Source organism: Falco rusticolus, chromosome 16, assembly GCF_015220075.1.
Source record: "Falco rusticolus isolate bFalRus1 chromosome 16, bFalRus1.pri, whole genome shotgun sequence".
Classification (NCBI taxonomy): domain Eukaryota; kingdom Metazoa; phylum Chordata; class Aves; order Falconiformes; family Falconidae; genus Falco; species Falco rusticolus.
Window position 1 is genome coordinate 1,369,743 of NC_051202.1, and position 27,461 is coordinate 1,397,203.

At 66.4% G+C, this 27,461-nt stretch overlaps 3 protein-coding genes across 9 annotated transcripts; all 3 read left to right on the plus strand.

Moving 5' to 3' along the window:
* The first annotated feature begins 4,833 nt into the window (after positions 1–4,833).
* Positions 4,834–16,080, plus strand: USP2 (ubiquitin specific peptidase 2). Of its 2 annotated transcripts, none has more exons than XM_037409977.1 (12): positions 4,834–5,572; positions 13,396–13,446; positions 13,738–13,861; positions 14,109–14,220; positions 14,301–14,411; positions 14,579–14,643; positions 14,737–14,840; positions 14,914–14,994; positions 15,149–15,227; positions 15,344–15,451; positions 15,645–15,765; positions 15,882–16,080. In XM_037409977.1, exons 1-12 carry the CDS (start codon positions 4,850–4,852, stop codon positions 15,967–15,969), a joined length of 1,767 nt encoding a protein of 588 aa, XP_037265874.1. In that variant the 5' UTR covers positions 4,834–4,849; the 3' UTR covers positions 15,970–16,080. The 2 variants fall into 2 exon arrangements, with proteins under 2 accessions (XP_037265874.1, XP_037265875.1); XM_037409978.1 differs by lacking the exon at positions 4,834–5,572 and adding an exon at positions 10,454–10,795.
* A 1,850-nt stretch (positions 16,081–17,930) lies between these two features.
* On the plus strand, positions 17,931–22,996 carry LOC119158100 (membrane frizzled-related protein). Of its 6 annotated transcripts, none has more exons than XM_037409607.1 (13): positions 17,931–18,307; positions 18,411–18,536; positions 18,771–18,899; positions 19,206–19,411; positions 19,492–19,735; positions 19,829–19,959; positions 20,117–20,242; positions 20,396–20,472; positions 20,617–20,765; positions 20,972–21,102; positions 21,617–21,751; positions 21,908–22,035; positions 22,114–22,996. In XM_037409607.1, the coding sequence occupies exons 2-13, from the start codon at positions 18,487–18,489 to the stop codon at positions 22,336–22,338; spliced, it is 1,731 nt and encodes a 576-aa protein (XP_037265504.1). In that variant the 5' UTR covers positions 17,931–18,307; positions 18,411–18,486; the 3' UTR covers positions 22,339–22,996. The 6 variants fall into 6 exon arrangements, with proteins under 6 accessions (XP_037265504.1, XP_037265506.1, XP_037265503.1 ...); XM_037409609.1 differs by having other exon boundaries at positions 17,932–18,307; positions 18,874–18,899; positions 19,256–19,411; positions 22,114–22,995; XM_037409606.1 differs by having other exon boundaries at positions 17,932–18,307; positions 18,411–18,522; positions 19,256–19,411; positions 20,632–20,765; positions 22,114–22,995.
* A 1,494-nt stretch (positions 22,997–24,490) lies between these two features.
* C1QTNF5 (C1q and TNF related 5) lies at positions 24,491–27,389 on the plus strand. The gene is made up of 3 exons (XM_037410106.1): positions 24,491–24,622; positions 25,533–25,765; positions 26,364–27,389. The coding sequence occupies exons 2-3, from the start codon at positions 25,552–25,554 to the stop codon at positions 26,879–26,881; spliced, it is 732 nt and encodes a 243-aa protein (XP_037266003.1). The 5' UTR covers positions 24,491–24,622; positions 25,533–25,551; the 3' UTR covers positions 26,882–27,389.
* Positions 27,390–27,461: the final 72 nt, after the last annotated feature.

A 27,461-nucleotide genomic window follows, 5' to 3' on the forward strand; every position in this document is an offset into this window, starting at 1 on the left:
AACCGCGGGGCAGAGCTGTGCAGTCGCTGCACCTCCAAAGAGCAGGATCAGAGCTCGCGCATGAAAACCTGGCAGCTCTGCCAGCCAGCGCGCTCCCCAGCACCCGCCTGGCCCCCGGCGCGGGCAGAGCTGCGTGCCCAGGCACTTCCCTGGGGTCCCTTCTTTTTTCCCACCCGCAGACCTCAAAGCAGTAACGCATGCCCTGGGTCTTACGTCAAGGTTCCCCGTGGGGTTGGGGTTTTACTGCCCTGGGGGTGGCCCAGGAGCGGCAGGCAGCAGGTTGCGCAGCTGGGTGGGTGTGTGTCAGCAGCACTGAGAGAGTCCAGGGCGATGACTCCTGGCCAGCACATGTGGCATGAATTTGGAGGGTTCTCAGGCCCAGTGGCTGGTAGGGGAAGGGCCCTGGCCAGGCTGGCCCCAGCTGCACATGTGACCTTGGGCAGGTCCCATCGCTCTGGGGTGGGCGAGCAGTGAGGGGCAGCGCTGGAGCCAGGGTGGCTTCTCCCTGAGTGATGGAGCAGGGCTGTGAGAAAGGCTGCCGGCAGCGCGCCGGGGCGCTGGGGTCTCTATCTGCTGACCAAGGACACCCCTTGGTGACTCTGGCCCCTTGCAGGGACCAAACACTTTGTGGCACATTCCTCCCAGGGCTGCCTGGGGACACCCTTTCTGGAAGGAAACCAAGATACCCAGAGGGATCCCTTGCCTTGTCCCCCTTGGGGAATGGGCAGGAGGCTGTCCCACCCCTCCGGCACTGTCAGGTGGGCACAGAGCCCCTCCACCCCAAACCCCTTGCGGGTTGGAGCAGGTGACGTTGTTGACACAGGGTCCTGCCTCTGCCATTGCGGAGGGCTGGGAGCTCCCATGTAACCTCCAGGCTGGGACATTGTGTCTCAGGGGAGAGGGGACACAGCTCCAAGCCTGCGTAAGCGAGAAGCAGCTGTGCCGTAACACCTTGGATGGAGCAAGTGCTGTGTAAACTGAGCCCGTGCTGGGGCTCCACGGCTGCCGAGGGGGACAGCTGCCACCAGGCCACCGGCAGGAGAGCTCCGGCAGAGGACAGCGGCTGGAGAAGGAGCAGGATCTCTGCTCCTCTGCCCCCAGGGTGTTTGCCTCCCAGCTTTGGGCTGAGCTTCCCATCGGGAAGGCTGATGGAGCTGGTGCCTGGGACAGGCGTCCCCAGCAGCCCCACGGTGCCCCAGCTCCCTGGCGCTGGCTGCTGCCTGGCCATGTGATGGCAAACCGGACATTCCTGTGCCTCAGCTTCCCCTGACATGCCGGGAGGATGATGAGGGTGCAAGAGGCCTGACTCAGCCATGCCAGCCCCAGGGCTTTGCTGGGCAGCAGGGAAGCTCAGCACCATTACGGGCAGGGAGGGGCCAGGCAGGCCAGGAAGCGATGGGAGGAACTGGGGTTTTCTCACACCCCCTCAGCTCCTCGGGCTCCTGGCACGCTCTGCTCCACCGCAGCCCTGGGGTCTGCTCTGATGTGACGGGGGGCACTCCGCAGTGCAGGCGGCCCTAGCAGATGCAGCACTCCTCTGGGGTAAGACCTCTCTTCCCACAGCACCAACGGGTTAGTGAGCTGCTGTGTCTGGGGCAGTTCTCCCTCTCGGGCCCTGCACCCCTCCATTGGCTTCCCAAGGCACATGCTGCCCTGTAGACACCTGTCCCGCTGCCAGAAAGCACCGGCTGCTCTCCCGCTCCCAAGCCGGCGGCTTTCCTGGGGGCAGACGCACCCTGCGCACACCCATGGGGAGCAGCGGCTCCACAGCCGTGGCATGGCACAGTGGGAGGGCGCAGACACTGCTGGCAGTGGGCGATGGCACAGGGTGCTGTCAGAGAGCACGGGCACCCCTGGCAGTGGGTGATGGCACAGCGTGCTGTCGGAGAGCGTGGGCACCGCTGGCAGTGGGTGATGGCACAGGGTGCTGTCGGAGAGCGTGGGCACCGCTGGCAGTGGGTGATGGCACAGCGTGCTGTCGGAGAGCGTGGGCACCGCTGGCAGTGGGTGATGGCACAGGGTGCTGTTGGAGAACACGGGCATGGCTGGCAGTGGGTGATGGCACAGGGTGCTGTCAGAGAGCACGGGCACTGCTGGCAGTGGGTGATGGCACAGCGTGCTGTCGGAGAGCACGGGCACTGTTGGCAGGGGGTGATGGCACAGGGTGCTGTCAGAGAGCACGGGCACTGCTGGCAGTGGGTGATGGCACAGCGTGCTGTCGGAGAGCACGGGCACTGTTGGCAGTGGGTGATGGCACAGGGTGCTGTTGGAGAGCACAGGCACTGCTGGCAGTGGGTGATGGCACAGCGTGCTGTCAGAGAGCACGGGCACTGTTGGCAGGGGCTGATGGCACAGGGTGCTGTCGGAGAGCACGGGCACCGCTAGCAGCAGGTGATGGCATGGGGCTGTGCCAGCACTGAGGCACCTGTCCTGAGCCCAAAGGATCATCTCTGCTGGCAGTGGGGACGGGTGGCAGGGGCAGCCCAGAGGGGGTCTCTGTGCCAGGCTGCTCTGTGTCCTAGCAAGGCAGGCAGCCAGGCGTGTGCTCCCTGGGAGCTGAGGGGCTCCAGCACTCCCAATCCAGCCCCTGTAGCGGGTGCCAGTCCCTTGGCCAGGGTCCCATGTCCCTCTGAGGAACATTCCCCACTGCACATGTCAAATCCCAGCTGGCAGAACCACCCCTGGGCCCTCCTAGTGCTGGCAAGGGTGGCCGCAGCCTGGCCGGGAAGAGCGGAGTGTTTCGTGGAGTCCTTGCCTGGGAGCAGGTCGTCCACGCCTCAGCCTCTGTTCCCAAACAGGTCTGTGCGCTCCACCTTGCTCTTGCTTGTAAATAGTTTCCTCTGCGCTGTGGGATGGCGGTTCCCTGGGCAATAACAGCAACCGGGATGCAGCCGGCTGGCGGGCGAGCTGGGCTGCTGGCCAGGAGGCCATGGCGCCTGGATGCTGCTTCCCACCACCGTCTCCTAAAAGCAGCCCCCGGGCGTTTCCACGCCGCGTTAGTTGGGCAGGGGTGGCTGGGGGACCTGACACCGCAGCCACCTCAGCCCCCGCCCCAGGGTCTGTGGAGCCAAGGGGGGCTCATCTCCACCGTGCACACCTCCCTCCCACCACTCTGGTTTCATGGGGGTCGCTTCTGGCAGCCTGCCATGGAGGACGCCGGGCACACGGGCAGGGGCCACAGCAGGGCGGCTGGGGTGGCTCCCATCCCCGGGGCGATGCTTGCAGGGGGGTGCTGCCAGCTCCCTCAGGCAGGGGGTCCCGCTTGGGGCAGGCATGGCCGGGGACTCCTGGGCTCTGAGCAGGAGCCTGGATCCCAGCCAGGGTCAGGCAGGGAGCGAGTGATGCTGCGGTGGCTCCTCTTGCCGGGGATCCAGTGCCCGTCCCCAAGCCTGGATGCTCCCTGGGTGCTGCCGGGGCTGCGCAAGGGCTGGGCCAGGCACCATCTCCATCTCCGTCACCTCCTGGCTTAGAGCTGGGCCAGAGCCCGCCCTGGCAGGGCTGGGAAAAGCCTTTGAATCAGGGTCATCTCCCAGGTGACTGGAGACTCTCAGAGCCACATGAGCCACTGTCCTGCCAGGGAGGGGACGCCAAGCACCTGGGGAGCCGAGCGCCAGCAACGCCAGGACCGAGGAGCTTGGCTGGGGTCCTGCCTGCCCTGCTGCCAGCCTCAGCCCCAGGACAGGTAGGGGACCAGCCACCAGCCTGCCAGCCTGAGTGCTAAAAGCAAACTTTCCCCTGGCTCCGGGCAGGTGCTGGAGGCTGCTGGCTGCCATGCTGCCCTGTCCCAGCTCCGGGCTGGCTCCACGTGTGCCCTGGCCACCTCCATCCCTGTCCCATGTATCTCCTGCTCCGTGCAGGTGCCACCTGTGGGGACAGAGGGCTGGGCTGGCACCCACGCCTACAGGCTGGCTCTGCCTGCCTGGCGGGGGCACGGCAGCCGCCTCACCGGGAGGACTTGTGTCAGCTTGAATTACTGACGGGAGGGCAGCAGGGCACAGCCGCGGCAGGGAGATGGGCAGGCTGCTTGGGTGGCCCGGCCTCTGCGATGAGGGGGTCCCTGGCTGTCCCCACAGTCCTCCAAAGGTGGTCGTGGCTACACCAAGGTTCTTACCTGCTGCCTGGTGCCAGGCACCAGGCATAGAGCAGGGATGGATGGCAAGGACTCCCGCGCTGACGCCCTGACCTTGTCTCAGGCTCCTCAGCCAAGCAGGGGTGTGTTAGCAGTGAGCTGGAAATGACAACCCCCTGCCAAACCCCAGTACTCACTCTGAATAACAAGGGGAAGGTGCTGGTCTGGCTGGATCAGTCCATCCCGCCTGCCTATCTCGGCCAGAGTCGGACAAAAGCATCATGACTGTGATCATGCAACTGCCTCCCATCTGGAAGAGGCACTGGGGACACCTTCTCCAGCCCCAAGAGCAGGACAGCCACGGGGCTGTGTGGTAGGGATGCCAAGGCTGGGGCAGGGGTGACTGCTGCAGTCCCCTGACTTCAGTGACTGTGGGTGCCAGGATGCTGGGTGCCTCTGGCTGCGCCCCAGGGCTCCCTTCTGTGGGATGAGGTGCCTGAAGGCACATGGGTGGCAGTGACAGCTGGGCGCTGCTGTCCCAGGCTCTCCAGGAGGGCTGGCAGGCGGCAGGAGCCATAGCCACGCTGCACCCCACAGCCTGCCCTGCAGCCTTCATGCCCTGGGTTCCCGTTGTTGCCTGTCTGCCTCTCCAGGCAAGGCAGGAGCCAGTGGGCTACTGGGTGGGTGCCAGCGGTGGTGGGCACCTGGTGGTGCTGACCCCTGGGCTCTTCTCTTGCAGTCGATGCCTCCAGGAGAGCCTGCTGAGCCCCAGCCTCCAGTATGTCCCAGCTCTCTTCCACCCTGAAGCGGTACGTCGACTCGTCCAGGTATGCCGAGACCACCTACAGCAAGGTGCCCAGCGGCTACAGCTCCTACACCTCCTATGGATCCACCTTGGCCACATCCTACGCAGACAGCGACAAAATTGGCTTCAAAGCCAGCTACCTGGCCTCCCCTCGGTACCACCACACGGGGCTGTCCCCAACCAGTGGCTATGACAGCAGCCGGCTGCCTCTGTACCCCGACTCCAGCATCCGCCTGAGCCCCACGTACATCCGCACACAGCCCCAGCCACCCAGTGGCAGGCTGAGCGGGGGTGCGTGCTACCCCTTCGTGGGGGGCCCTAGCAGCCCCCCAGGCTACCTACCCACCACAGCATCTCTCAGCCGTCGCAAATCCATCAGCCACTCGGACCTGGCACGGGAGTTTTCAGGGCTGCACGCCTCGGACAGCACCTACACACCCAGCGCCCTCAGCACCCGGGGCCGCCAGGAGCTCGGTGCTCTACAGGGTCTCTACCAGGCTGCTGCACACTCCGACTACGTCCGCGGCTACCTGGAGAGCTATGGGAGGAAAAGCAGTCATGGCAGCCTCCCTGCTGGCCCCCTCAGCCCCTCACAGGCCACCCTCGGCTCTGCCCTGCCACCCTTGGGCACCCACTGTGCCAGGCAGCCCTGCGAGAGGGATGATGGCTACTGCGATGTGCCCACCCGGGACCCCACGGTGAGTGCTGCCTGCTGGGGCGGGGGGAAAAAGCTGTGCTGCGGCGGGGGGGACGGGGGGACACACGACGTGGTCCATGCCTGCTTGTACTGAGCCAGGGAGCCCGAGGCACCTTGTATGTTCTCCCTGGGAATTTCGGTGCGTTGCTCCGTGCCTCAGTTTCTGCATCTGTGCCAAGCAGGGCTGCTGCTGCTGCCCCTTCGAGCCGCCCGTGCCAGCACAGCAGCCCTGGGCCAGAGCTGCTGCGGCAGCCATGTACGGGGAGGCACGTGTCCTCCGCGGGGCTGTGCTCCTCGCTGCCTGCGCTGCTGGGAGCACAGCTCACGGGGTGCCCTGTGGCGAAGGGTGCCCATGTGTCAGCAGCAGTGTGCGTGCTGCACCTTTCTGCATGCGTGTGTGACAGCGGGTGACAGCACGGGCAGGCACACTCACACCCCCGTGCATGTAAACCTGCGTGGGCGCATGCCGTCCACTGTGTCCCCACACAGCTGGCTGCGCCCGTACCCCCTGCCCTCTGCGCCCTCCCTGCCCTGGCCCAGTGCTGGGCCAAAGAGGGTTTCCTGCTGCCTCATCCCAGCTCCAGAAGGTGACACGACAGGGCTGGGCACTCGCCATGCTGGAGACACCCAGCTGGGAAGGCTGGTTTGGCTGGTACTGGCTCTGGCACAGTGACTGGGAGCCCCGCTGCCAGTCAGGTGTTTCACTGGTGCCCCGCGATGCCTGATCCCAGGCCATGGTCTGTTGCTGCCATCCTGGAGCCCTGCGCCCCGGCCACCAGCACGGGCCACAGCAGCCAGGGAAGCGGCAGTCTCTCCATGGCAGCGGCTGCTCTGCACAGCATCGTGCGTGGTGGCAGGCGCTCGGCGTCCCAGGCATCAGTTGGTGCTGCACCATCCCCAGAGCCTCAGCCCCGGGCCAGGAGCAGGCACCACACACAGCCCGGCTCGGGCACGCAGGGGAGCAGCCTGGTAATTTTCCACTCAGGTTTCCTTCCAAGATCTGGTTGGGCTCTGCCCGCATTGTCTCCCGCTCTCTTCCCAGTCAGCCATCGCTCACCCACGGTGGAGGCGAGTCTGCCCCGGCACAGGGTCCCACCTGCCCTTTGCTTCCCTGTGGCTCTGTCCCGCCATCGTCCAACCAAACCAGGAGTATAAGGGCTGGGGGACTCTTTTCTGCTTCCCTGCAAGCAGGAGAGGAAGCTCTTTCCACCCAGTGCCCCCACATCCCTCCCTGTGCCCAAGGGCCTGGGAAAAGGGCTGTGGGAGGCGCAGCTGGAGCACGGGGTAGGGAGGAACGGAGGCTGCTCCTGCCTGCCAGGTGCCCGCAGTTGGGGCTTAGTGGGAAAGGTCTCCCCCGACCCCCTGGAGCTGCCAGTTCCTGGCAGGGCTGGCTCCCCTCTGCCCTCTTCCTGGCACCCACCTGGGTTTTCAACCCCCACCCAAGTCCCCAGGCACGGGAGCAGGGGCCTTAGAGGGCGTGCGGCATCACAGCCCACTGCTGGCATCTCACCTGCCCCTTCCCCAGCGCCCTCCGCCCCAGAGCCAGCTGCACCGCACGCAGTGCCAGCAGTGCCCTGCCCTGTGTGGGACCCCTTGTGCCCAGCCTGCCTGGTCCCTGGACCCCGGCCCTGGGGCGAGGGAGCAGGATGGGGGGCTGGGGGGAGCGGAGGAGGTGCTGTGGAAGGGAATTCCTGCCTCCCCCTCTCACCCAGACCCTGGGAGAGGGGACCGAGAGGGGACCTGGCAGGTGCCGCCAGCCATGGGCACTCAGTAAAGGGCTCGCCACCACTGCTAGGACAGGGGTCCCCACCCCCCGGTGCCCACCCCCCGCTCCAGTGGGTGCCAGCCTGCTGCCAGAGGATGGCCATGGGGCAGCAGGGGCTGCGCTGCTCCCAAACCACTGCCTTGTGGTCTGTGTGCCAGTGCGGCCGGGGACTTTCCAGCCAGGGCTGAGGGGTGGCAAAGGTGAGCAGGGCTTGGCAGCTGGCACAGGGTGCTGGGGCGGGCACCTGTGCCAGGGCAGGCTGGATTGGTGACACTGGCTTACGTTTCCTTCGTGCTTTGATGGGCACACCTGCTATTTTCCACTCCTGTGCTTTTTTTCCTCCTTTTCCCAAGCCGGGAAGCAAATGTACCGATAGTAAAACAGACTCGGGCACCTGCAGTCGTGCCAGGTGCCGGAAACAAGCGCATGTTGCAGCCACAGCGCTGCCATCGGTTCTGCCCCATTACCCAGCCCCGAGAGCAGCGCCGGCAGCACCCGCTCCCGCTGGAGCCAGGGCATGGCAGGGCTGGCTCAGCACCTCCTCCCGTCCCTTCTTTCCCAGCCGCCTCCTGCCTCTGCACCACGCCAACCACCACCCAGAGGAGTTTGCAGCCAGGAGGTGAGGGTGCCCACGTTTGTTCCTACCCACGCTGTGGCTTTGCGCCTCAGTTTACCGTCCCACAGGGCAAAGGGAGGCGCGAGCAGTGCCCGCCGAGCCGCCAGCTCCACGCAGGGCTGTGCTGGCTCCCGGGAAGGGCAGGCTGGCGGGGGGCAGGAGCGGAGCTGTGCCGCCCCATTAAGCACCCTGGGTGAACATAGGGTCAGAAGGCCAGAGCCACCCACAAAACCGCCGGCAGCTCTCCGCAGTCCCATCCCGAGCAGCTGACATCTCTGGCCTGCAGCCAGTCCCGGCCCTGCCTGCCTTGGCGGTGCCAGCCGGGCCTGTGGCAACCTCTGCCTGTGGCAGAAGGTCACCGCTGCAGAGGGGACAGCCGAGGGCAGGGAGCTGGCCCTGAGTGACGCCATCCCGCCAGGTCTCCCCTTCTCCCTCCGGCTCGAGCCTGGCCCCGAGAGCCTGCGTGCCGCCCAGGCTGCAGGGGGATTTGGTCCTTGGCCCAGGGCGCCCGATGCCACCAGGGCACAAGGTTCAGCACGGGATGTGGCTGAACGCTACCCCTCTCACCGTGGAACTGGCTCTGCCGGCACGCTGCATCCCCAGGGAGGGTGCTGCACCAGCACCCTGCGCAGTGCTTGGGGCAGGCTGCGCAGTGGGGCAGATCCTGCCCCCAGGTTACCAGCGGGCTGCAGGGCAGGGTGCTGGGAGCCCTGGCCGGCGTGGCACAGCGTGGCGCACGCCGGGGAGCCGTGCCATGGCCCATGGCCCAGGCTGCGACCTGCCACGGCTGCAGGGGGCACCGACACAGGCTGTGTGAGGCCGGTGGGTGCACACCCCCGTGTGCACACCGTGTCCCCGCGTGTGTACGGTGTACACACCACGGGGTGTGTATATATATATACACATGCGTGCACATGCAAGCGGGGATTACGACAAGCGTCCTGCTGTGATGTAAAAAGCCCTGGCCCCGCAGATGAATAACTGCAAGATGCCTCCTCAGATATTTTTGCTGGTGCCAAAAATAGCCTCCCTCCCTCTCCCCCCTCCCTCTCCCCCCTCCTTCCCCAGTCAGCCCTTCCAGTGGCTGCGCCGAGCTTGTGCCGCGGACAGGGGAGGCTGCAACTGCAGCAACCGGGATTCAAACAGCAGCCACCGGCTCTGGCTGGGCGGTGCTGGTGGGGGCTGGCATGGGGGGAGCAGTCTCTGCTCCGCACCTCCAGCCCCCTCGGTGAGGCTGGAAGCTGTGGCTGTCCTCGGAGCAGCCTGGCTGCGCTCCCTGCCCTCCGTCACCCATGGAAATTTCCCCGAGCGGTGGGTAAGGCACCTGGGCACGCACAGCAGTCGCAGGGCTCTGCTGCGGTCAGAGGGGTGAAGCAGCGGGAGACGCAGGACCGGGATGCAGGACACCTGGGCTCCCTGCCAGCTTCCTCACCTGCTCTTGCTGCAGGGGAAGAGCTGGAGCTCTGCCCGCCCCGTGCCTCAGTTTACCCAGCGCTCAGAGGGGACACACCAGATGCGGTCTCTGCTCCACAGGGGATTTGGGCGGGTGTTCCCCAACGAAGGCACTGAAATACCCTCTGAGCTCAACGCCAACGCACTCCCCAGAGGAGGGGGGGTATGCATTGCCTACTGTTGCTCATTGCCCCCCAAATGGCACTGCCCAGCAACCCCCCAACCCTCTCAGCCAGCCCCTGGTACAGGCACCCCATGCACCCACAACTGTGTGAGTGTCCCCGCTCTGCCAGGCAGGTGACCCCAGGCTGGGGCAGACCCCCAGCACCCACCCAGCCCCCGGGCCAGTGCCGTGCTGCCGGTGCAGTGGGAGGGGGACCGGCAGTGGGAGGGGGACCGGCAGTGGGAGGGGGGGCCCGCTGCCCTGCTCCCCGGGAGCGCGGGGGCTTGTGCCAGGTGCCACATTGCCCTGGCCAGGCTGGTGCTGGGGGACAGGGGATCCCAGCGGGGGGGGGGGGGGGGGGGCACCGATGGCTGCCCGCCACCTGCCCATTGCCCCCGACCGGTGCTGGGGGGGGGCACCTAGGGCTGCCCACCGCCTCCCCATTGCCCCCGACCGGTGCTGGGGGGGGCACTGATGGCTGCCCACCGCCTGCCCCTTGCCCCTGGCTGGTGCTGGAGAGGCACCGAGGGTTATGTGCTGCTTCCCCCTTGCCCCCGGCCAGTTCTGGGGGGGCACCTAGGGCAGCCCACCGCCTCCCCATTGCCCCCGGCCAGTGCTGGAGGGGCACTGAGGGTTGCGTGCTGCCTCCCCATTGCCCCCGGCTCATGCTGGGGGGCACCTAGGGCAGCCCGCCGCCTCCCCATTGCCCCTGCCCGGTGCTGGGGGGGCACCGATGGCTGCTCGCCGCCCCCCCTCCGTGGTCCGCGGTGCCGGGACCGTGCCGGCGCTGGGCCCCACGGTCACGGCCGCCCCTCGCGGCCCCCCCCCGGCCCCCCCCGTACCACGTGGGGCGGCGGGGCCGGCCGTCACGGAGCGCGGTGCCTCTCCACCCATTTGATGTCAGAGCCGCTCAGGTGCCGTCAGCCCCGGCCCCGGCACCCGCACCCGCACCCGCACCCCAGCGCGGCGGGCTCCGGCCGGGCCGGCAGCCTGACCCCTGCCCCAGGCCCCGGCTGGCCCCAGGCGAGGGGTGCCCACCCCCCGGCAGCCCCCCCCCGAGCCGCGGCTGGCCCTCGCGGGGGCCATCATGAGGGACTCCTACACGGTGACGCTGCCCGAGGAGCCCCCCGCGCTCCCCGACCTTCACAAGGACCTGCGCCCCCGCACCTCCATGCCAGGGTCCCTGCTGGTCTCCACCTTCGTCGGGCTCGTCCTCAACAAGACCAAGGTACGAGCCCCCGCGGCCGCCCGCAGCCCCTTACCCTCCGGCTGGGGGGCAGGGGAGGGGGCTGCCCTCCCCGGGGAGCGCGGGGCACCCTCCCTCGCCGGAGGATGGGGTGCCTGGGGCTGGGTGCCCGTCCCGGGTGGCCGCGGGGCCGGCGTGCCCTGGTGCCCTGCCTGCAGAAGGGACATGGAGCAGGTGATAGCACGTGTCGCGACGCCTGGGTCCCTCTCCCAGCCCTGCCCCTGCGGTGACCTTGGCCAAGTCCCCGTGCCCCAGCCTTGCCGCTGGAAGGATGGGGCTGCTGGCCACGCTAGCCCCTCGGCCGTGCCACCGGGCTCAGGCTGGCTGTCCCTGGAGCCACAGTGCCGGGGCACATCTCCCCCGGTGGGAACAGCAGGCGCAAGGGGCAGGGAGGGCACTTACGTAAGGTGGCTGCTCCCGCTCCCCTGACACCCCGGCAGGCGCTTGGCCTGAGGACCCAGATGGGGAAGGACAAGGATCTTGTCCCTTGTCCCCATCCCTTGTCCCCTGTCCCCCTCCTGCAGTGCAGCCTCAGGGACTCCCCAGCCACCATCGCGTGAGCCAGCTCTCCTTCGCCGCCTCCGAGCAGCACCGTGTCCTAGATAAAGCCCTGGACGGGCAAGGGGGATTAGCTGGAGTTGAGTCACCCAGGGGAGGGAAAAGCAGGGTGTGGGGGGGAAATAAGACCTCGGTACACGCAGGCTTGTGCTATGGTATGGGAGCACCTGCCCCCCCTCCAGCCCCAGCCCTCCCCTGGGGTGGCTCCAGGCTCTGGGAGGGCACTAGGTCCTGGCCTGGCCAGGCAGCGGGCAAGTGTGAGGTCCATGGGGAGGTTTGCACCCACGCTGGCCAGTTCCTCCTGGCACACAGTGGGAGCTGCCAGACCAGGGCGACTGGACCAGCAGCATCCTGGTGGGGATGGCTGGGGCACATGGGGCAGCACCCAGGAATTGCTGCTAGCCCCCCTGCCCCGGCACTGTGACCTTGCCCGCAGTAGGCATGGGGACATGAGCAGCCAGCTCTCGGGGGCTTGGCCTCTTCAGGGCTTGTAGGCTGTTGGGACACAGACCCACCTGTCTTGCTGCCTGCTCAGCCCTGTCCGCTCAGGGACTGTCACCAGGCCAGCTCCGCCAGCCGTGGTGCAGCACTGACCCACCACAGCCTTCTGGCACCCCTCACCTGGCTGAGCCTGCCCCCCAGCCGGGGGGTCCTGGCCTGGGACCGGTGCTGGGGTTGCCTGGCACTTCTGCACAGCCACCCCCCAGGACTGAGCACCACGGCTGGGGACACCCCTGTGCGCTGGGCACTGCGGGGGCACTGATGCAGCACATGGGTACACGGTCTGTCCGGCAGACTCGCGTGTGCCCACACCGGGTGGCTGAGTCCCCACCGGTGCTGGTCCCCCCTGAGGTGGGTGATGCCTGCGCCGTCGCTAAGGAGCACGTGTAACTGGATCTGGGTTATTTTGGGCTGCTGTCAGGGCTGGGTGCTCAGCACCTCCCACACACACACACCAGCTGCTGCTATTTCAGAGCTGCTGGGCCCCCTCCTCTCCTCCTCCCCCTCCTCACGCCTGGGGTGGGCAGCTGGGGCATTTGCCTGAGGATCCTTAAAACCCGGTCATCTGGGGGGGTGTGTCTGACCCTGCAAGCCCTGTTGGCCCCCCACCCTGCTTGGGCACAGCTCAGGGGGGCTTGGCTCCACCACTGCCCTCTGCGCTGGGCTTGCATGCAGGGCTGGGTGCAGGACCCCCCCCGGCTGCCACTACTCATCCCTGCCAGCATCTGGTCCCCTATGCTGGGAGAGGGGTGGGCAGTTCTATGGCCCCCCAGACCCCACCGCGCTCTCGGTCTCTCCAGCAAAGAGTGGTGATGCCTCCTGACCCCCCCAGCCCCCGTCCGTGCCTGGTGTGAGCCTGCCCGGCTCAGGGAGCGCCTGGGCACCTGGAAGAGGCACGGCACAGCCAGGCCAGCAAGCGGCTGGGGGGGCACCGCTGGGCATGCAGCCCCGTCCCCCCAGCTGATTGCCGCAGGGCTGGGCTTGCATTTTCCCAAGTGGACTTTATCCTGCAAAACAGCTGTGCCAAAGCCTGGGCTGTGCTTGTGCAGGGTGTCCTGGAGGGGACAGCCAGCGTGGGCAAGGTGGGCAGCAGTGGGGCACTGGGCACCTCCTGCAGCTGTGGGGCAGGCACAGGGCATTGCTGCCCCCCAGGTTCCCGGGGCACAGGGCTGGCAAGGGTAGGCAGCAGGGGGGGGTGGGCTGGCCTGCAGCCCGGGGCATGGGCCAGCAGTGTCGCCAGGCAGGGAGAACTTTGAGCCCTGCACATTATCCTGGGCCAGGGAGCCAAGCAGCGGCAGCGGCCAGGCAGGCGGGATGGGGCAGGCAAGCGCTGGCTTCCCACCAGCTCCTCAGCCACGGTCCTGGGCGCAACTGGTGCAAAGAGCAGCTGTGGTGCTGGCTCTGCCCATGATGCACACGGCAGGATGGGGCCTCTGCTTGGACTTGAAGCTCTGCTCCACGCAGATGCCTGCGGCACGTGGCCTCACTGGCCCCCGTCTCACCCCCGTTCCCTCTCTCCGCAGAGCTCTAAAACAGTGCAGGGGCTGACCGGCCTGCGAAACCTCGGCAATACGGTGAGTGCTTACCCCGGCACCCGGCCGCATGGCCCCAGCTCACACCGTGCTCTTCTGCGGGCTCATCTGTGGGGCAGTGGGGAGCCCTCTCCCTTCACCTCGCTGCCAGCACCCACACTTGCCCCGGCAGCTCCCTGCACCCCGCTCCTGACGGTGCTGGCTGAGGAAGAGCTTCCCATGCTCCGCACTGCTTCATCCCTACCCTCTGCCCACCCGCCCCAGGTGTCCCCCTGCAACCGCCTGCCTCCCTCTGCCTCCCGTTGCCATGGTTTTCTCTTCTGCCTCCCCCAGTGCTTCATGAACTCCATCCTGCAGTGCCTGAGCAACACCAAGGAGCTGCGGGATTACTGCCTGCAGAACCAGTACCTGCGGGACCTCAACAACAACAGTCGCATGCGCACCGCGCTCATGTCAGGTAACCGTCAGTCACCGGCGCCTGCGGGGCTTCCCTGCAGCACATCCCTGCAGCAGTCCCTGCTTTCCTGAGCCAGAGGTCAATGCTTCTCCCCACCCTTGCTGGGGCAGGTGCTGTGCTGTGGGTGCCCAGGCAGTGGGAAGGCTGGGTCTCCCCTCCAGAGTTACCCCGGAGTGGGTGGCTGAGCTCTGCCCTGGAGGGCATGGCAGTGCCACCGGGCACCGCTGACCTGCCTCTTTGCCCACAGAGTTTGCAAAGCTGATTCAGCTGCTGTGGACCTCATCGCCCAACGACAGCGTGAGCCCCTCTGAGTTCAAGACGCAGATCCAGAGATATGCCCCTCGCTTTGTCGGCTACAAGTAAGGGGTGGCAGCGCAGGGGTGGCAGGAGGGAGCTGAGCCCCTGCTGCTGCTCACCAGCTGTGCCCCGTGTCTTGCAGCCAGCAGGATGCCCAGGAGTTCCTTCGGTTCCTCCTCGACGGGCTGCACAGCGAGGTGAACCGTGTGCTGGTGCGGCCACGGGCCAGCACGGACACCCTGGACCACCTCCCGTGAGTGCTGGCTGGGGTGGAAGCAGGGGACAAGCCCCACCGATGAGCTCACTGCCTGCAAGCACGGCCCAGGGACAGTGACCGCATGGGTCCCTCTGGGCTGGGTCACAGGGGCTGGCGTCCCCCAGGTGACACTCAGTACCACTCTGTCTTCCCATCTCTTGCAGTGATGACGAGAAGAGCCGGCAGATGTGGAGGAGGTACCAGGAGAGGGAGGACAGCCGCATTAGTGGTGAGCAGGGCTGTGAGGAGAGGAGGGCAGGGCTGCGCTGGGAGCAGGGCTGGGAACCGGGGGTCTCACCCTGCTTTGTCCCATCCCCACCAGACCTCTTCGTTGGGCAGCTGAAGAGTTCGCTGACCTGCAGCGAGTGCGGCTACTGCTCCACAGCCTTCGACCCCTTCTGGGACCTGTCCCTGCCCATCCCCAAGGTAAGTGGTCCCTGCTGGCTCCCGGCCCCCTGCCCCACACACCCTGTCCCTAACCCACACTGTGCTCCCACAGAAGGGCTACGGGGAGGTGACCCTCATGGACTGCCTACGGCTCTTCACCAAGGAGGACGTGCTGGACGGGGATGAGAAGCCGGTACGGGACACGGGGCATGGGGGTGTATGGGCTTGCCTTAGTGCAGGCTGGGCCCCTTTTCCTCCATGCCTTTGTTGCCAGGACTGTGGGCTTGTTGCCCGGTGGAGCTGGCCACTGCCCTCACCCTCCTGCTTGTGCTGTTTGTCTCTCACAGACATGTTGTCGCTGCAAAGCCAGGACGAGGTGCACAAAGAAATTTAGCATCCAGAAGTTCCCCAAGATCCTGGTGCTTCGTATCCTTCAGGCAGAGGGACAGGGACAGGGGGTGCTGGGGTGGGGGAGGGGGTGTGTGCAGGCGGTTCCTTACAGGTTCTCCTTTGTCCCTTGGCTCCTTGACATGACCCCCCAGACCTGAAGCGCTTCTCAGAGGCCAGGATACGAACGAGCAAGCTCACCACCTTCGTCAACTTTCAGCTGAAGGACCTGGACCTCCGGGAGTTCGCCTCACAGAGCTGCAGTGAGTGCGGGGCTCTCATGGCTCCAGCCCAGCCCTGGGCTCCCAGCTGGGTCCCTCATGCCCCCAGGGTGCTGCAGCCTGCGGTGGGAGCTGCAGACATTCGGGGTGCTGGTCCCTCCTGGCTCCAGCTCCATGCTGGGGGGCAGTGGGGCAGCCACCAGCATGGCTTGAGCACCACCCTTGCTCCCCGCAGACCACGCTGTTTACAACCTCTACGCCGTCTCCAACCACTCGGGTACCACCATGGGGGGACACTACACTGCCTACTGCAAGAGCCCCGTCTCCAGCGAGTGGCACAGTTTCAACGACTCCCGGTGAGGCTGCATGTGGGACAGGGTGGCGGTGGGATCAGGGCGAGCGGGGACCCCCTGCCCAGGGCACCCCGGTGCCTTATCCCCGTTGCTCACAGCACATCTCCCCATCTCCACAGTGTTACCCCGATGTCATCCAGCCACGTCCGCAGCAGCGATGCCTACCTGCTCTTCTATGAGCTGGCCAGCCCGTCCTCCCGCATGTAGCCAGCCCTGCCTCCCTGGGGACCCCCCGCGCCACCCCTCAGAGCTGGCCCCTCCAGGTTTCGGCCATTTGCTCCCCGGGTGCAAGAGGGAGGTGAAGAGGAGAGACCCCGAGGTGGCTGCAGGGGGAGGCTGGAGGCGGCCAGAAGACCCCAGGCAATGACACCCCAGCTCCAAACTGAGGAGGGCAGCCCACAGCGGGGCAGGGCCCGGGCAGCTCAGGCGCCTCCTGGTCTCTGGCATTTGGTTTTTGCCTTGGGGTACGTTTTAGTTTCTTTTCTTTTTTTTTTTTTTTTTTGGTGGTGTGTAATAAAAGTACTGAGCAAGGGACTCTGCGGGCATGGGGCTGCCTGCCCCATTGACTCAGCCAGGACCTCTGCTCCCCTGGGAGAGCAGCCAGAGCTGGGGACCTGGGAGAGCCTCCCGCATCCCTCCGGGCATCTTGGCACTCCCATTCCGCTTGGCCATCCCAGAGGATTCGTGAACTGCTCCTGGCCTCCTCCTGGCACTTGGGAACCTCCTGGCAAATGAGCCCAGCCCTTCAGTTGCCCATCGCAGGCAGCACGTCCCCACCAGCTGCCCCATGCACACTCCTCAAAGCAGCCTGAGTTCAGGCCCAGACTCATGGACAGGAAGAAGGAAAACATTTTGTGGAATTTATATGTATTTATAGTGGACTTCGCTCAACCTGGAGCAACCCACTGCTTCCCGGCTCTCCAGGGACTTGTGCCGGGGGATGCTTCAGGTAGATTTTTACCTGCCTCCTCATACAACGGTGCCTTAAACCATTTAGGGGAGCGGGAGGCCATTGGGGTTGCACAGGAATGTCCGTCCTGCGGAGGAGGGGGAGGTGAGGACAGTGGCTTTCCGGGACCATCTGCAATTGGGGCTTTCTTCTTCCTGCGATCAGGAGCCCCCCCGGGTGCCCGGGGATGCGCGTCCCCACCCACCTTGCTGCTCTGTCCTCCAGCTAGCAAACGCCAGTGGCCTTTTTAGCCTTTTCTCTAATTTATTCTCCCCATCCTGCCTTGCCTGAGGTGCAGCGGGAGGAAAGATGGGCCCGACCCAGCACAATCCCAGCCCCAGCCTGCAAGGCAGCTACATCCAACCCAGCAACCCATCCTGCTTCGCCCTCGCTGGCCCTGCGGGCACAGGCAGAGCACTCTGGCGTGGTGAGCATCCAGCCCAGCCGGGGCATCCCGGCAGGGCCTGGGGAGGGCAGGCCAGGATGGAGGGGCTGCCCGCGGCAGGTACCGAACTGGGGCAGCGTTGCTGCTTGGCAAGTGGCTTGTTTACTGTGTAAGCAAGATGGGTGGGAAGTGTCTCGTACAAGGGAGACTCGTGCAGGAATAAATTTTAGCTTGAACAGAGCGCTGTGTACGTGTGCTTGTCTCTGGGTGGGCAGGTGAAGGGCTGCGGCTCCAGCAGCAGGAGGGAAACCACCACCACCGGTGCCGGAGCAGCCTGCCCGTGCATGGCTCCAGGCGCCCAGGGCTTGCTTGGAGCAAGGCAGGCATGGGTGCAGGCGGCAGTCCCTCTCCTCTCGCGGTGCCCGGAGGCAGAGGGAGCCTTTCCTCCTACTCCAGCCCTGCGGAGCTCCCCAGTGCCCATGCTCTTCCCCCAAAGCCCTTGAACAATAGCCCCTTTCTCCCCTGCTTAGGGATGGAGACGGGCACCGAGGCATTAAGCGGCAGTGGGAATGCAGGTGGCGGGGCTCAGGCACCCAGTGCTGGCGAGATGTGAGGGAAGGAGGGACACATGGTTCAGCCTGGGGTCCCCAAGGCAGCCCCTTCAGTGCTGCCCTGCGCCGGCGGCGAGCCCGGAGGCGGCAGGCAAACCGGTGGTGCTTCTGTGCACCCAAAAGCAGTGTTCCTGGCAGGACGGGCTCCCAGCGGGGCGGGTGCGAGCACACCTTCCCCTTTAAGACGCTGGTTCTCTGTGCCAGAGCCTGACCTCGGCATCCTCAGCTGAGCTGGATTAACAGGGCGAGGGGGAAGGGGCCTGCAGAAGGGACTGGGGCTGCCGGCCTCCCGGGGTTCCCTGCATTCGCAACGTGGCAGGCATGGCCCTCGGGGCTCCACGGGGTCTGGTGTTGGGGTGGCACATGTAGGCACAGCTGGCGCTGCCACCGCCTGAGCCCCGGTGCGTGGAGCAGGGGTCCCCACGCTGCCCCAGGGTCAATGGGGGCAGCTGGGGAGGAGTGGGTGGTGGGGCGGGCGGCTGCGCTGGGGGGCAAGGCGCACTGGGGAGGCTTCTAGCCAGGCTGCCCTGGCAATCATCTGCCGCCATGAAAGACTTCACTGAAATCACGCTTTGCCCCGAGACTCTGGATCACAGCAAGGTAGGGCTGGGGGAGTGGGTGCTGCCTCGGGGTCCCCACCTAGCCACCCGCGGGTCCTTCCAGCGTGTTCCCTGTGGTACCACCCATGCTCACTCTCCTGCAGACTGAGTTCTGCAACCCTGTCTTTGAGGGCGAGGAGCCCCGGGCAGCGCCAAGCGCCGAGCGCCCACCGGGCGAGGATGGGACCAGCCCTGCGTCACCCCGAGACGGCCTCGGTACCAGCCTGGGGGTTTGTACACGCGCCCCTGTCCACGGGGACCCAGAAGCAGTCGTGGGTCTGGGAGGGGGGGTGGCAGGGCAAGTTCCCCACAGGGCTTAGGGGACCTACTAGTCCTTGTCCCCCGGGGGACAAGGGGGTCGGGATGTACCCAGCCAGGGCTCAGCCAGCTCTGCGGGAAGGTGGCAGCGTAGGGGTATGGTGAGCAGCAACCCGGGTCTGCCCGCTTTCCTCGCCTCCCTGCAGGCTGGCGGCTCTGGGGCCAGGCAGGCTGGCAGTACCGTGCGGACTGCAAGTTCACCTGGCTCTGCGTGGCTCTGATGAGTGCCATCCTCCTCTTCCTCATCAGCCTCCTGCTGGGCATCGTCATCCACCGTGAGTGCCCGAGCAGGGAGGGCTGGGGGGACAGGCTGTGACCATGGGGTGGGGGACACAGAGCCGGCTCAGAGGGGGAAAGGGGCACAGAGAGGGCATCCATCCTACACTGGTCTGCCCATCGTGGGGAGAGAATGCACCCACGCACAGGAGCAAGGGGGGTCTCCACCACCCTGGGATGTGGCAGGGCACCAGGCCCCCTGAGAGCTGGGTGGGATCCCCCGAGTCCTGCACACGTGTGGGGTAGGGTGGGAGCACAGGACGTGGGGCTGGGTGGGCTTCCTAAGCCCCTTCCCTGCACTGCAGCCGTTTCTCCCCGCTGGGGCTGAGCTGTCCCTGCTCTTCCCTGGGCACAGAGCTGACGTCCCCGCAGCCACCCAGTGCCACAGCCCTGCCTGCCCGTGGCACTGCCACCACCACCGCAGCACCCACCCGAAGGGACCCCCCAGCCCACAAAACAGCTGCCACCCCAACCCAGAGCTGGCTGCCCACAGCCCGCACAGCAGCACCGGGTAAGTCCCGCGTGGGGCCGCGCACCGGGACGGCGATGCCCTGCGGCGGGAGCTCATGCCCACGCTGTTGCCCCGTGCAGCCTGCGGTGGGACCCTGCGGGGCCCCGAGGGCTCCTTCAGCTCCCCCAACTACCCCGGCCCCTACCCGCCCGACGCACTCTGCATCTGGCGCATCACGGTGGGCCCCGGCCTCGCCATCCAGCTGAAGATGGAGACGTTCAGCGTGGAGGGCACTGCCTCCTGCCTCTTCGACCGTGTGGAACTCTACGAAGAGCAGGGGGCCGGTGGCGTGGACCCTTCCCCAGCACGGGGGGCCCTGACCAGGTAGAACCCGTCACAGCTGGGGAGCGTGGTGGTGCAGTGGGCAGGGGGCAGCATCTCCAGGGCGAGCAGTGTCACCCCTTGTTCTGCCCCCAGGTTTTGCGGCAACGTGCCCCCCCCGACCTTCAACACCAACTCCAACCACCTGCGCGTCACTTTTGTCTCCGACAGCAGCGTGGGCGCCCCAGGCTTCAGCGCCCGCTACCGCGCCGTGGCTCCCAGTGAGAGTGAGTACCCCCACCCCCAAGCACTGCCAGGACCCCTCGCTGCAGGCAGGCAGAGGTAGCACCAGGGGGTCTCCGGTAACCCCCAGGGGCACTGGGGGAGGGGAAGGTGCCCGGTGGGACCCCACCACCAGCCTGGCCGTTTCTGCCTGCACTGCAGAGAGCTGTGCCTGGGACGAGCACTTGTGCGACCAGGGGCTCTGCCTCCACCTGGGCTTTGTCTGCGACGGCTTCCACGACTGCGTAGACAAGAGCGATGAGGCCAACTGCAGCCTGAAACACAAAGGTGGGCCAGCCCCCCACCTACAGCCCCCAGCCCCCACGGCACCCAACCAGAGGGCACAGCGATGGGCGGCGAGAGGCAGGGGCAGGGGAGTGGGGAGATGGAGTGAAGGGAGAGGGGCAGGGGGTAAAGCTGCACGTGTGTGTGTCCCTCCAGAGTGCGGGGGGCTGCTGACTGCCTTGGAGGGGCACTTCTCCACCCCGAGCCATCCCCAGCCGTACCCACACCAGCAGGTGAGAGAAGGGATGCTTGCTGGGTGGAGGTGGGAGCAGGGTGGGGGTGAAGGCGGGCAGGGAGGAAGGCAGCCTCCCACTGGGGAGAGCTGGGGTGCCCCTGCCCGGCTTCATGGGTGTCGCTGGCTGCCCCCTGCCCTGCAGCTGTGCCTCTGGCAGATCTCAGTGCCCGTGGGCCACATCATCGACCTGCGCTTCCACAACTTCAGCCTGGAGTCGCATGAGGACTGCAGCTTTGACTTTGTGGAGGTGCACGACAGCGCTGGCACGGGGGCCGCCAGCCTCATGGGCAGGTACAGGCACCCCTGGTGTCTCACACTGGTGGCTCACCCCTGGTGGCTCACCCTGGTGGCTCTGGCTCTGCTGCACCAGCCTGGGTGCACTGGGCTCCTGTGGCTCAGCTGGGGAAACTGAGGCACAGGGCAGGCTGGTTTGGGTAGGTGCTGGTCGCACCCCACTGCCCACCCTGACCCTACCCCTCACCCCACGACCCCGGCAGGTTCTGCGGCCACCAGGTACCGGGCACCCTGACGTCCTCACGCCATGTCATGACTGTCCTCTTTGTGGCGGACGAGGGAGTAGCAGACGATGGTTTCTTTGCCACCTACCAAGCCCGCAATGCCACAGAGAGTAGGTAGCCAAGCAGGGGCGCAGGCGGCCCAGAGGGGCTGTGCAGCCATCATCCCTGGGGGCCTTCAAGGCCAGACTGGATAAGCCTTGGAAAAAACTGCTCTTACCCCGTAGCTGACCCTGCTTGGTGCAGGAGGTTGGGCTGCAGGCCCCTGGGGTCCCTTCTCACCTGAATTACCCCACGACCCCATTGATGCTAGCCATGGGAACATGGCCTGGAAGGGCTCACCCGCACACCGGCACAATCCGTCACCTGAGGGCTGGCCCCAAACAACCCAGGGAATTTGGGATCCCCCCAAGCTGGGCCAGTGATGGTCGCCTATCGGCCATGGCTTCCAGGTGGAAGTGCTCTGCAGCCACTTGCCATAACGTCCCCTGGCCAGTGACCAAAAAGAGCACAGGCAGGGGTGGTCAGCATGGGGACAGGCTGACTCCCAGCCACAGCCAGCCTGCTCTCTGCCCGTGCCCGTGCCTGAGCCCATGCCCTGCCGCACTGGCCCCTCTCGTCTCACAGAGACCTGCAGCCCCGCAGAGTTCTCCTGCGGGAACGGTGAGTGCCGGGCGCTGGAGTCTGTGTGTGACGGCTGGCACGACTGCCCCGACGGCACCGATGAGCTGAACTGCACTGGGGTCTCCTACCCGGCCTTTGGTGAGTACCACCCCTGCGTGCTCCACTTAGCCCCCCCTGAGCCCACCTGCCCCAGGAGACACACTGGCAGCTGCCCCACGGCTAACATTGGCCCCGAGACACAGCTGGTGGTCATCGCTGCCACTATAAGAAGTGAAGCACCTTGCCCTGTGGCAGGGTCTGTCTGTGAGCCGGTGGAAGTAGAGATGTGCCTGGGGCTGGGCTACAATGCCACCTCCTTCCCCAACATCTGGCTGGCCATCCCAGACCAGGAGGGAGCCGCTGAGGTGCTGCAGGACTACCAGGTGAGCTGCAGGGGGGCTGCCGGGGGGGCTGCCTGCCCCACACCGTACCGTGTCACACTCATCGTCATTTTCCTACAGACGCTGATGGAGCTCGCCTGCTACCAGCACCTCCGCCTGCTCATCTGCAGCCTCTTTGTGCCCAAGTGCACCCCAGATGGGGGTGTCCTGCAGCCCTGCCGAGCCGTGTGCCTGGCTGCCGAGCTGCGGTGTCAGCAGTCCCTTGGCCTCCTTGGCATCCTCTGGCCCATCAACTGCAACATCCTGCCTGACTCCAATGACCCCGTAGAGTGCTTCCAGCCCTGATCCGGCAAGAAAAGAGGAGCAGGGGTGAAGCAGCATGCCCAGAGCTGCCCCCCTTCCCCTGCCCCTCCATGTCCCTCCCATCCTCCTCCTGTTGCAAATACCCAGCTGCTGGGGTGGTCCCCATCAGCAGCACGCCATTGCCAGGCTCCTCACCTGTCAGCCCCTCTGCTCAGTGCTCAGCTCAGTGCCTGGATGCCAGGGGCTTGCCCGCAGGACCAAGTCCCTGGGGAGCAAGTGCCCCTTCCCAGCCTTGCTACAGGGAAGGGCTGGTGCTGGAGGGGCTGAGCCCACAGGCTGGAGCTGTTCGGGAGACACCGTGACAAGTCCCCCTGCCAAGCGGCAGGATGGTGGCAAGGGAGTTCGGCGCTGCCTCCTCATCCTCGGCCAAGCCCAGGCGTGCTGGCCAGAGCTGTGCATGGTTCCCAGCCCACTTCTCTCTTCCAGCTTCTGCAGGCTGTGCACGACCTCTTTCCTGCAGCCCTCAGGCAGCTGCTAGCCTAGCTGGGGAAGGGTTAATGCCTCCCAAACGGAGCGAGGCTGGGCCGAAGTGAGCCAGGCTGCAGGCAGAAGAAGAGCCCAGGGCTGCCTGTGTCCCACAGCCCCAAAGCCAGAAGAATAAACAGCGTGAGCAGCTGAAAAACCCAATGAAGCAGGTGGCTCATTCGGGGAAGGTCTATTTGTGGGTCCTTCCAGATCGCGGGGAAACTGAGGCATGGGCCAAGGGAGGGAAGCCTGGGGGACGGGGTCTGAGCAGGAATAGAGGGGCACAGGGGAGACTGCCTGTCTGCAGGGGGGAACAGGCTGCTGGCTGTGCCCTCGACGGGCTGGGGGGGTTGCAGGGCCCCAGGGAGATGGATGGATCTCAGAGGGGGTCAGGCTGGTAGCCCTACGGTGCATGGAGGGGATCCTGCCCCAGCAAGGGCTGCTGGCTGGGCTGGCCCTGTTGGCTTCAGGCCACCCTGATGGACACAGGCCCGGCAACACCCCGTAGCCACAGGCCTGGCAACACCCCATGGCCACAAAGCAGCTCCCAGCTGGCCAAAAACAACAGCCCCTTCACACCTTCGGGGAGAGGAGCCAGGCGGCTCCCAGCCAGCGCCCGGCCCAGCCCCAGGCACCCGGGGCAGGAAGGCTCAGCCGGCAATGTCACCCGCACTGCTGCGGGCCCTGGCACAGGGAGGAGGAAGCCGGCAGTGCCGGCATGCTTCCCGCTGCCCTCATCCGCCCTGAGCACGTGGGAAAGTCGCCTGCCCAGATGGCGTTACTGGGAGCAGGACGCACTGGGGTCAGCACCACTCTGCCCTCGCAGCCAGTTCCGCGCTGCTGTTCCCATACAGCAAGCCCTTGCCTGGGGGGCCTCGAGCCCACCCGGCTCCTTGGCTCCCTTCGTGTCCCAGCTGCTGCAAGCTGGCTGCGAGGCACAGGGACTCCCCCAGCCACAGAACCACCCCACCGCTCGGCAACCGATGGTGTCCCTTGGACGCACTCGGTGCTGGAACGAGTTAAAGGCGAGCTTGGGAGCGCCTTCGAAAGCTCTGCCTCGTGCTCTGAGGTCCCGCCGGGCTAGCCCTGCTTCCTGGCACGGCTGCGGTGCTGCGCTGCCTGCGCTTCCACCTGCCTCCTGCTGCCTGGCTCATCCCTGCCTGCTCAGCCCCACATGCTGCCCCCGGGTCCCACGCCAGCACCGCTCGGCTGGCTCCTGCAGCTCCCTGCAGCGGCTCCCGAGGCTGGCACTGCCAGCCTGTCTGCACCCTGCTGTCCCCCTTGCCTCAACCCTGCTGCCAGGGACAGCCCCGAGCCTGCCAGTCGGGGGGTCCGCACACCCCCAGGGCTCCCCTTTCTTTCTGCCGCTCCAACCCTGCCTGCCTCTGCTGGGTTTCCCTCCCTTGGCCTTCCTCTTACTCCAGTTTCACTCTGCTGCCTGTTTTCTCGTTTCCCTTCCCGCTGTCCCGCCGCCGGGGTGTCCAGATGTGTTCGGCTGAGGTGGTTTGCAGCCCGTGCCTCCTCCCCCTTTGCCAGGCTGTTTGTCTCGCTCTCCCTTCCCCCTGCTTACAGCACTTCTGACACCATGGGATTATTTTTCTTTTTCCCCTTGTCTTGTAGCTTTTGGCTCCCAAGGCCCTTGATTTCCTTTGGAGTTTGGGAGGAGAGACGTGAGGAGGAGGGGGGGGGTGGAGAGGCTGCCTTTCCTAGGGCCTTCGTCAGAGTGAAGTGGTCAGGAAGAGCCGCAGCCCTTCCACGCCGGAGAGCAGCGAGGCGCTGGGGCAGGAGCCGTGGGATCGCAGTGAGTGGGGCTACCCAGCTCCGTCCGCCCCGCGCCGGGGGGAGCTGGGACTCGCTGGGGACCTGGCTCTGGCGCCTGGGCGGAGGAGAGACACTGTTCTCCTCCTTTTCCTTTTTGTTGCAGCCATCGCGTCCAGGAGGGGGAAGAGAGGCAGCTTTCCCAGGGCAAGGCCACGGGGAGGGGGCCAACTCCAACTGAGGGTCTCCGCTCTCGCTGCCCAGAAGTGGGAAGGGCTGGGGGCAGCCCGGGCAGCAGGATGGTCCCCGGCACCGCGGTGGTCCAGCGCGGCTGGGGATGCTGCAGCCCCAGACAGCTGTGCCGCAGGGAGCTGGCCGGGTGTGGAGCAGAGCCGCCGGCAGCAGGGATGCTGCCAAGGCTGGGCCGGGACACAGCCCCGCGCTCCCGGAGCTGCTGCCCCGCCACACACCGCCCGCATGCAACAACCGCACCCCACGCATGGCTCGCAGCTCACCCGCTGCCCTCCAGCTGACACCCCAGCAGCCCCCCGCCACTGCCCCCACGCGCACCCACAGCCGGGCACGCCACCGAAGTGGCAGCTCCCACCCCAAACAGCCCCCAGCCGCACGCACAGGGCTGCCGCCTCCCGCACGTGCCGCAGCTCCCGCCCCAGCTCCATGGCCCTGGCGCCCCACCAGGAGCCGTCCCGGGGGGGGGTCACGCTGGTGGGCTGCAGGCCGATGGCGCAGGCAGCGGTGGGGATGCTGCAGCAGGTGCGGCCAGCAGTCAGGCCTTGCTGTGGGGAGCAGCTGAAAAGGCAAAGGAGAAAGAAGGGAGGAATGGTGCCCCGCTGAGCCCCCCGCGCCCACTCCCTGCTGAGCACGGCAAGCTCATTTCCCAGCCCTCGTCACTTCATCTCCCAGAGCCGTTATCCTTCTCTGCCCCCTTCCAGCCCCTCCACGGCAGACGAGATGAAGCAGCTCTTCCTCCTCTTCCTCCTTGAGCTCGTCACCAGCTCCTTGCAGATCGAAGACAACAAGATCCCTGGGCTGTGCTCAGGGCAGCCAGGCATCCCAGGGACGCCGGGTCTGCACGGGGGCCAGGGTCTGCCAGGCAGAGACGGACGAGACGGCCGGGACGGGGTGATGGGGATGCCAGGGGAGAAGGGCGAGATGGGCCCTCCTGGTAAGAAAGGAGACATCCCGGCTGGGGAGGGGGACCTGCTCTGCCCTATCTGTGGGGAATGCCCTCATGCCAGGGGGCGAGCCCTGGGTGCTGGCACAGCCCCACATCACCAAACCAGGAGCGAATCCTGCAAAAGTGCCCCTTTCATGCCACCACCGCCCCTCCAGTCCTGCCTGTGGTGGTCCTGTGCTCCCGCAACAGACAGCGGCTCCCCGTCGCTGGCAAAGCTGCATTCCTCCCCATCCCCACTGCCATCCCTCTCTTCCACCTCCTGCTTTAGAGGGGCCCACCAAGCTGTCCCCAGAATATGGCTGCATCACCTCTGCCCCGGCTCCTGGGCTGGAGTTTCTCCCCGCCTGTGGGGGTTTTTCCAACTCTCCGCTGCCGCTGTGCCCGCTTACCGCATGCACCCAGCCCTCCCCAGTTGTGCTGCTGCCACACTGGCCATGGCGGGTATCCACCTCCCGCGTCCTGGGGGAGGCTCATCATCCTGGTGGGATTGGGGCCGGGCAGGGGGCCTGGGGGAGCTTGGCTGGCGGGGTGCCGCGCTGGTGGCGGTGGCTTAGAGGTAACCCTGTCCCTTCCCTGCCTGCCTCAGGAGCACCTGGTCCCCGCGGGGAGGTGGGCAGCCCCGGCATGAACGGCATGCATGGTGAGAAAGGAGCGCAGGGTGAGTGCGCGGTGGCCCCTCGCTCGGCCTTCAGCGCCAAACGCTCCGAGTCGCGCAGCCCGCCGCTGGCTGACCAGCCCATCCGCTTCGACGTGGTGCTCATCAACGAGCAGGGCCACTACGACCCCGCCACGGGCAAGTTCACCTGTGAGGTGCCCGGCCTCTACTACTTTGCTGTCCACGCCACCGTCTACCGTGCCAGCCTCCAGTTTGACATCATGAAGAACGGCCAGTCCATCGCCTCCTTCTTCCAGTACTACGGGAACTGGCCAAAGCCCACCTCGCTCTCGGGGGGTGCCCTGGTCCGCCTGGAACCCGAGGATGAGGTGTGGGTGCAGGTGGGTGTGGGGGACTACATCGGCTTCTACGCCAGCGTCAAGACGGACAGCACCTTCACCGGCTTCCTCGTCTACTCCTACTGGCAAAACTCGGCCGTCTTCGCCTGAGCTTGCCCTGGGCTGCGGCCGGGGCCGGGGCACGCGCCCCTTCCCAGCCACCGGAGCCCCGGGGGGGTGGTGCCAAGGTCCGGCCGCCTGGGAGCAGGGACACCGGGACCCCTGCCCCGCTCTGCTGCAGCTGCCCCGTGCAGGGCAGGAACACGGCCCCTCTGCCGCCTTGGAGGTGGCGGGGAGCACCCCTTCAGCAGCGCTGTATAAGAGCTAAGTATTATGTCGGGCTCCCGGCTCCGGGGCAAGACGCCCACGCCAGGGAGCCGCAGTAACCTGGTTGTTATATATTACCCGCCATAGCCGCCCGGCCCGTGCTGCCAGCTTCTCCCCATGCGCAGAGCGAGCCCAGGCTGCCTGGCCGCGGGCACGGCCGGGGGCCTGTCCTGCTGCGGTCCTGGCACGCCCCAGGGCTGGAAGCTGCCCCTCTTGTCACCCTCACTGCCGGCCCTCTGGTGCCTCCCCCCCTCCTTCCCCCTCAATAAAGGGCTCCTCAGCCACGTCTGTGCCCGCTGCGTGTGGCTGTGTGCCATGTCCTGCCATCCCCTGGGGTGCCAGCAGGGCCATGCTGGGCTTGAGG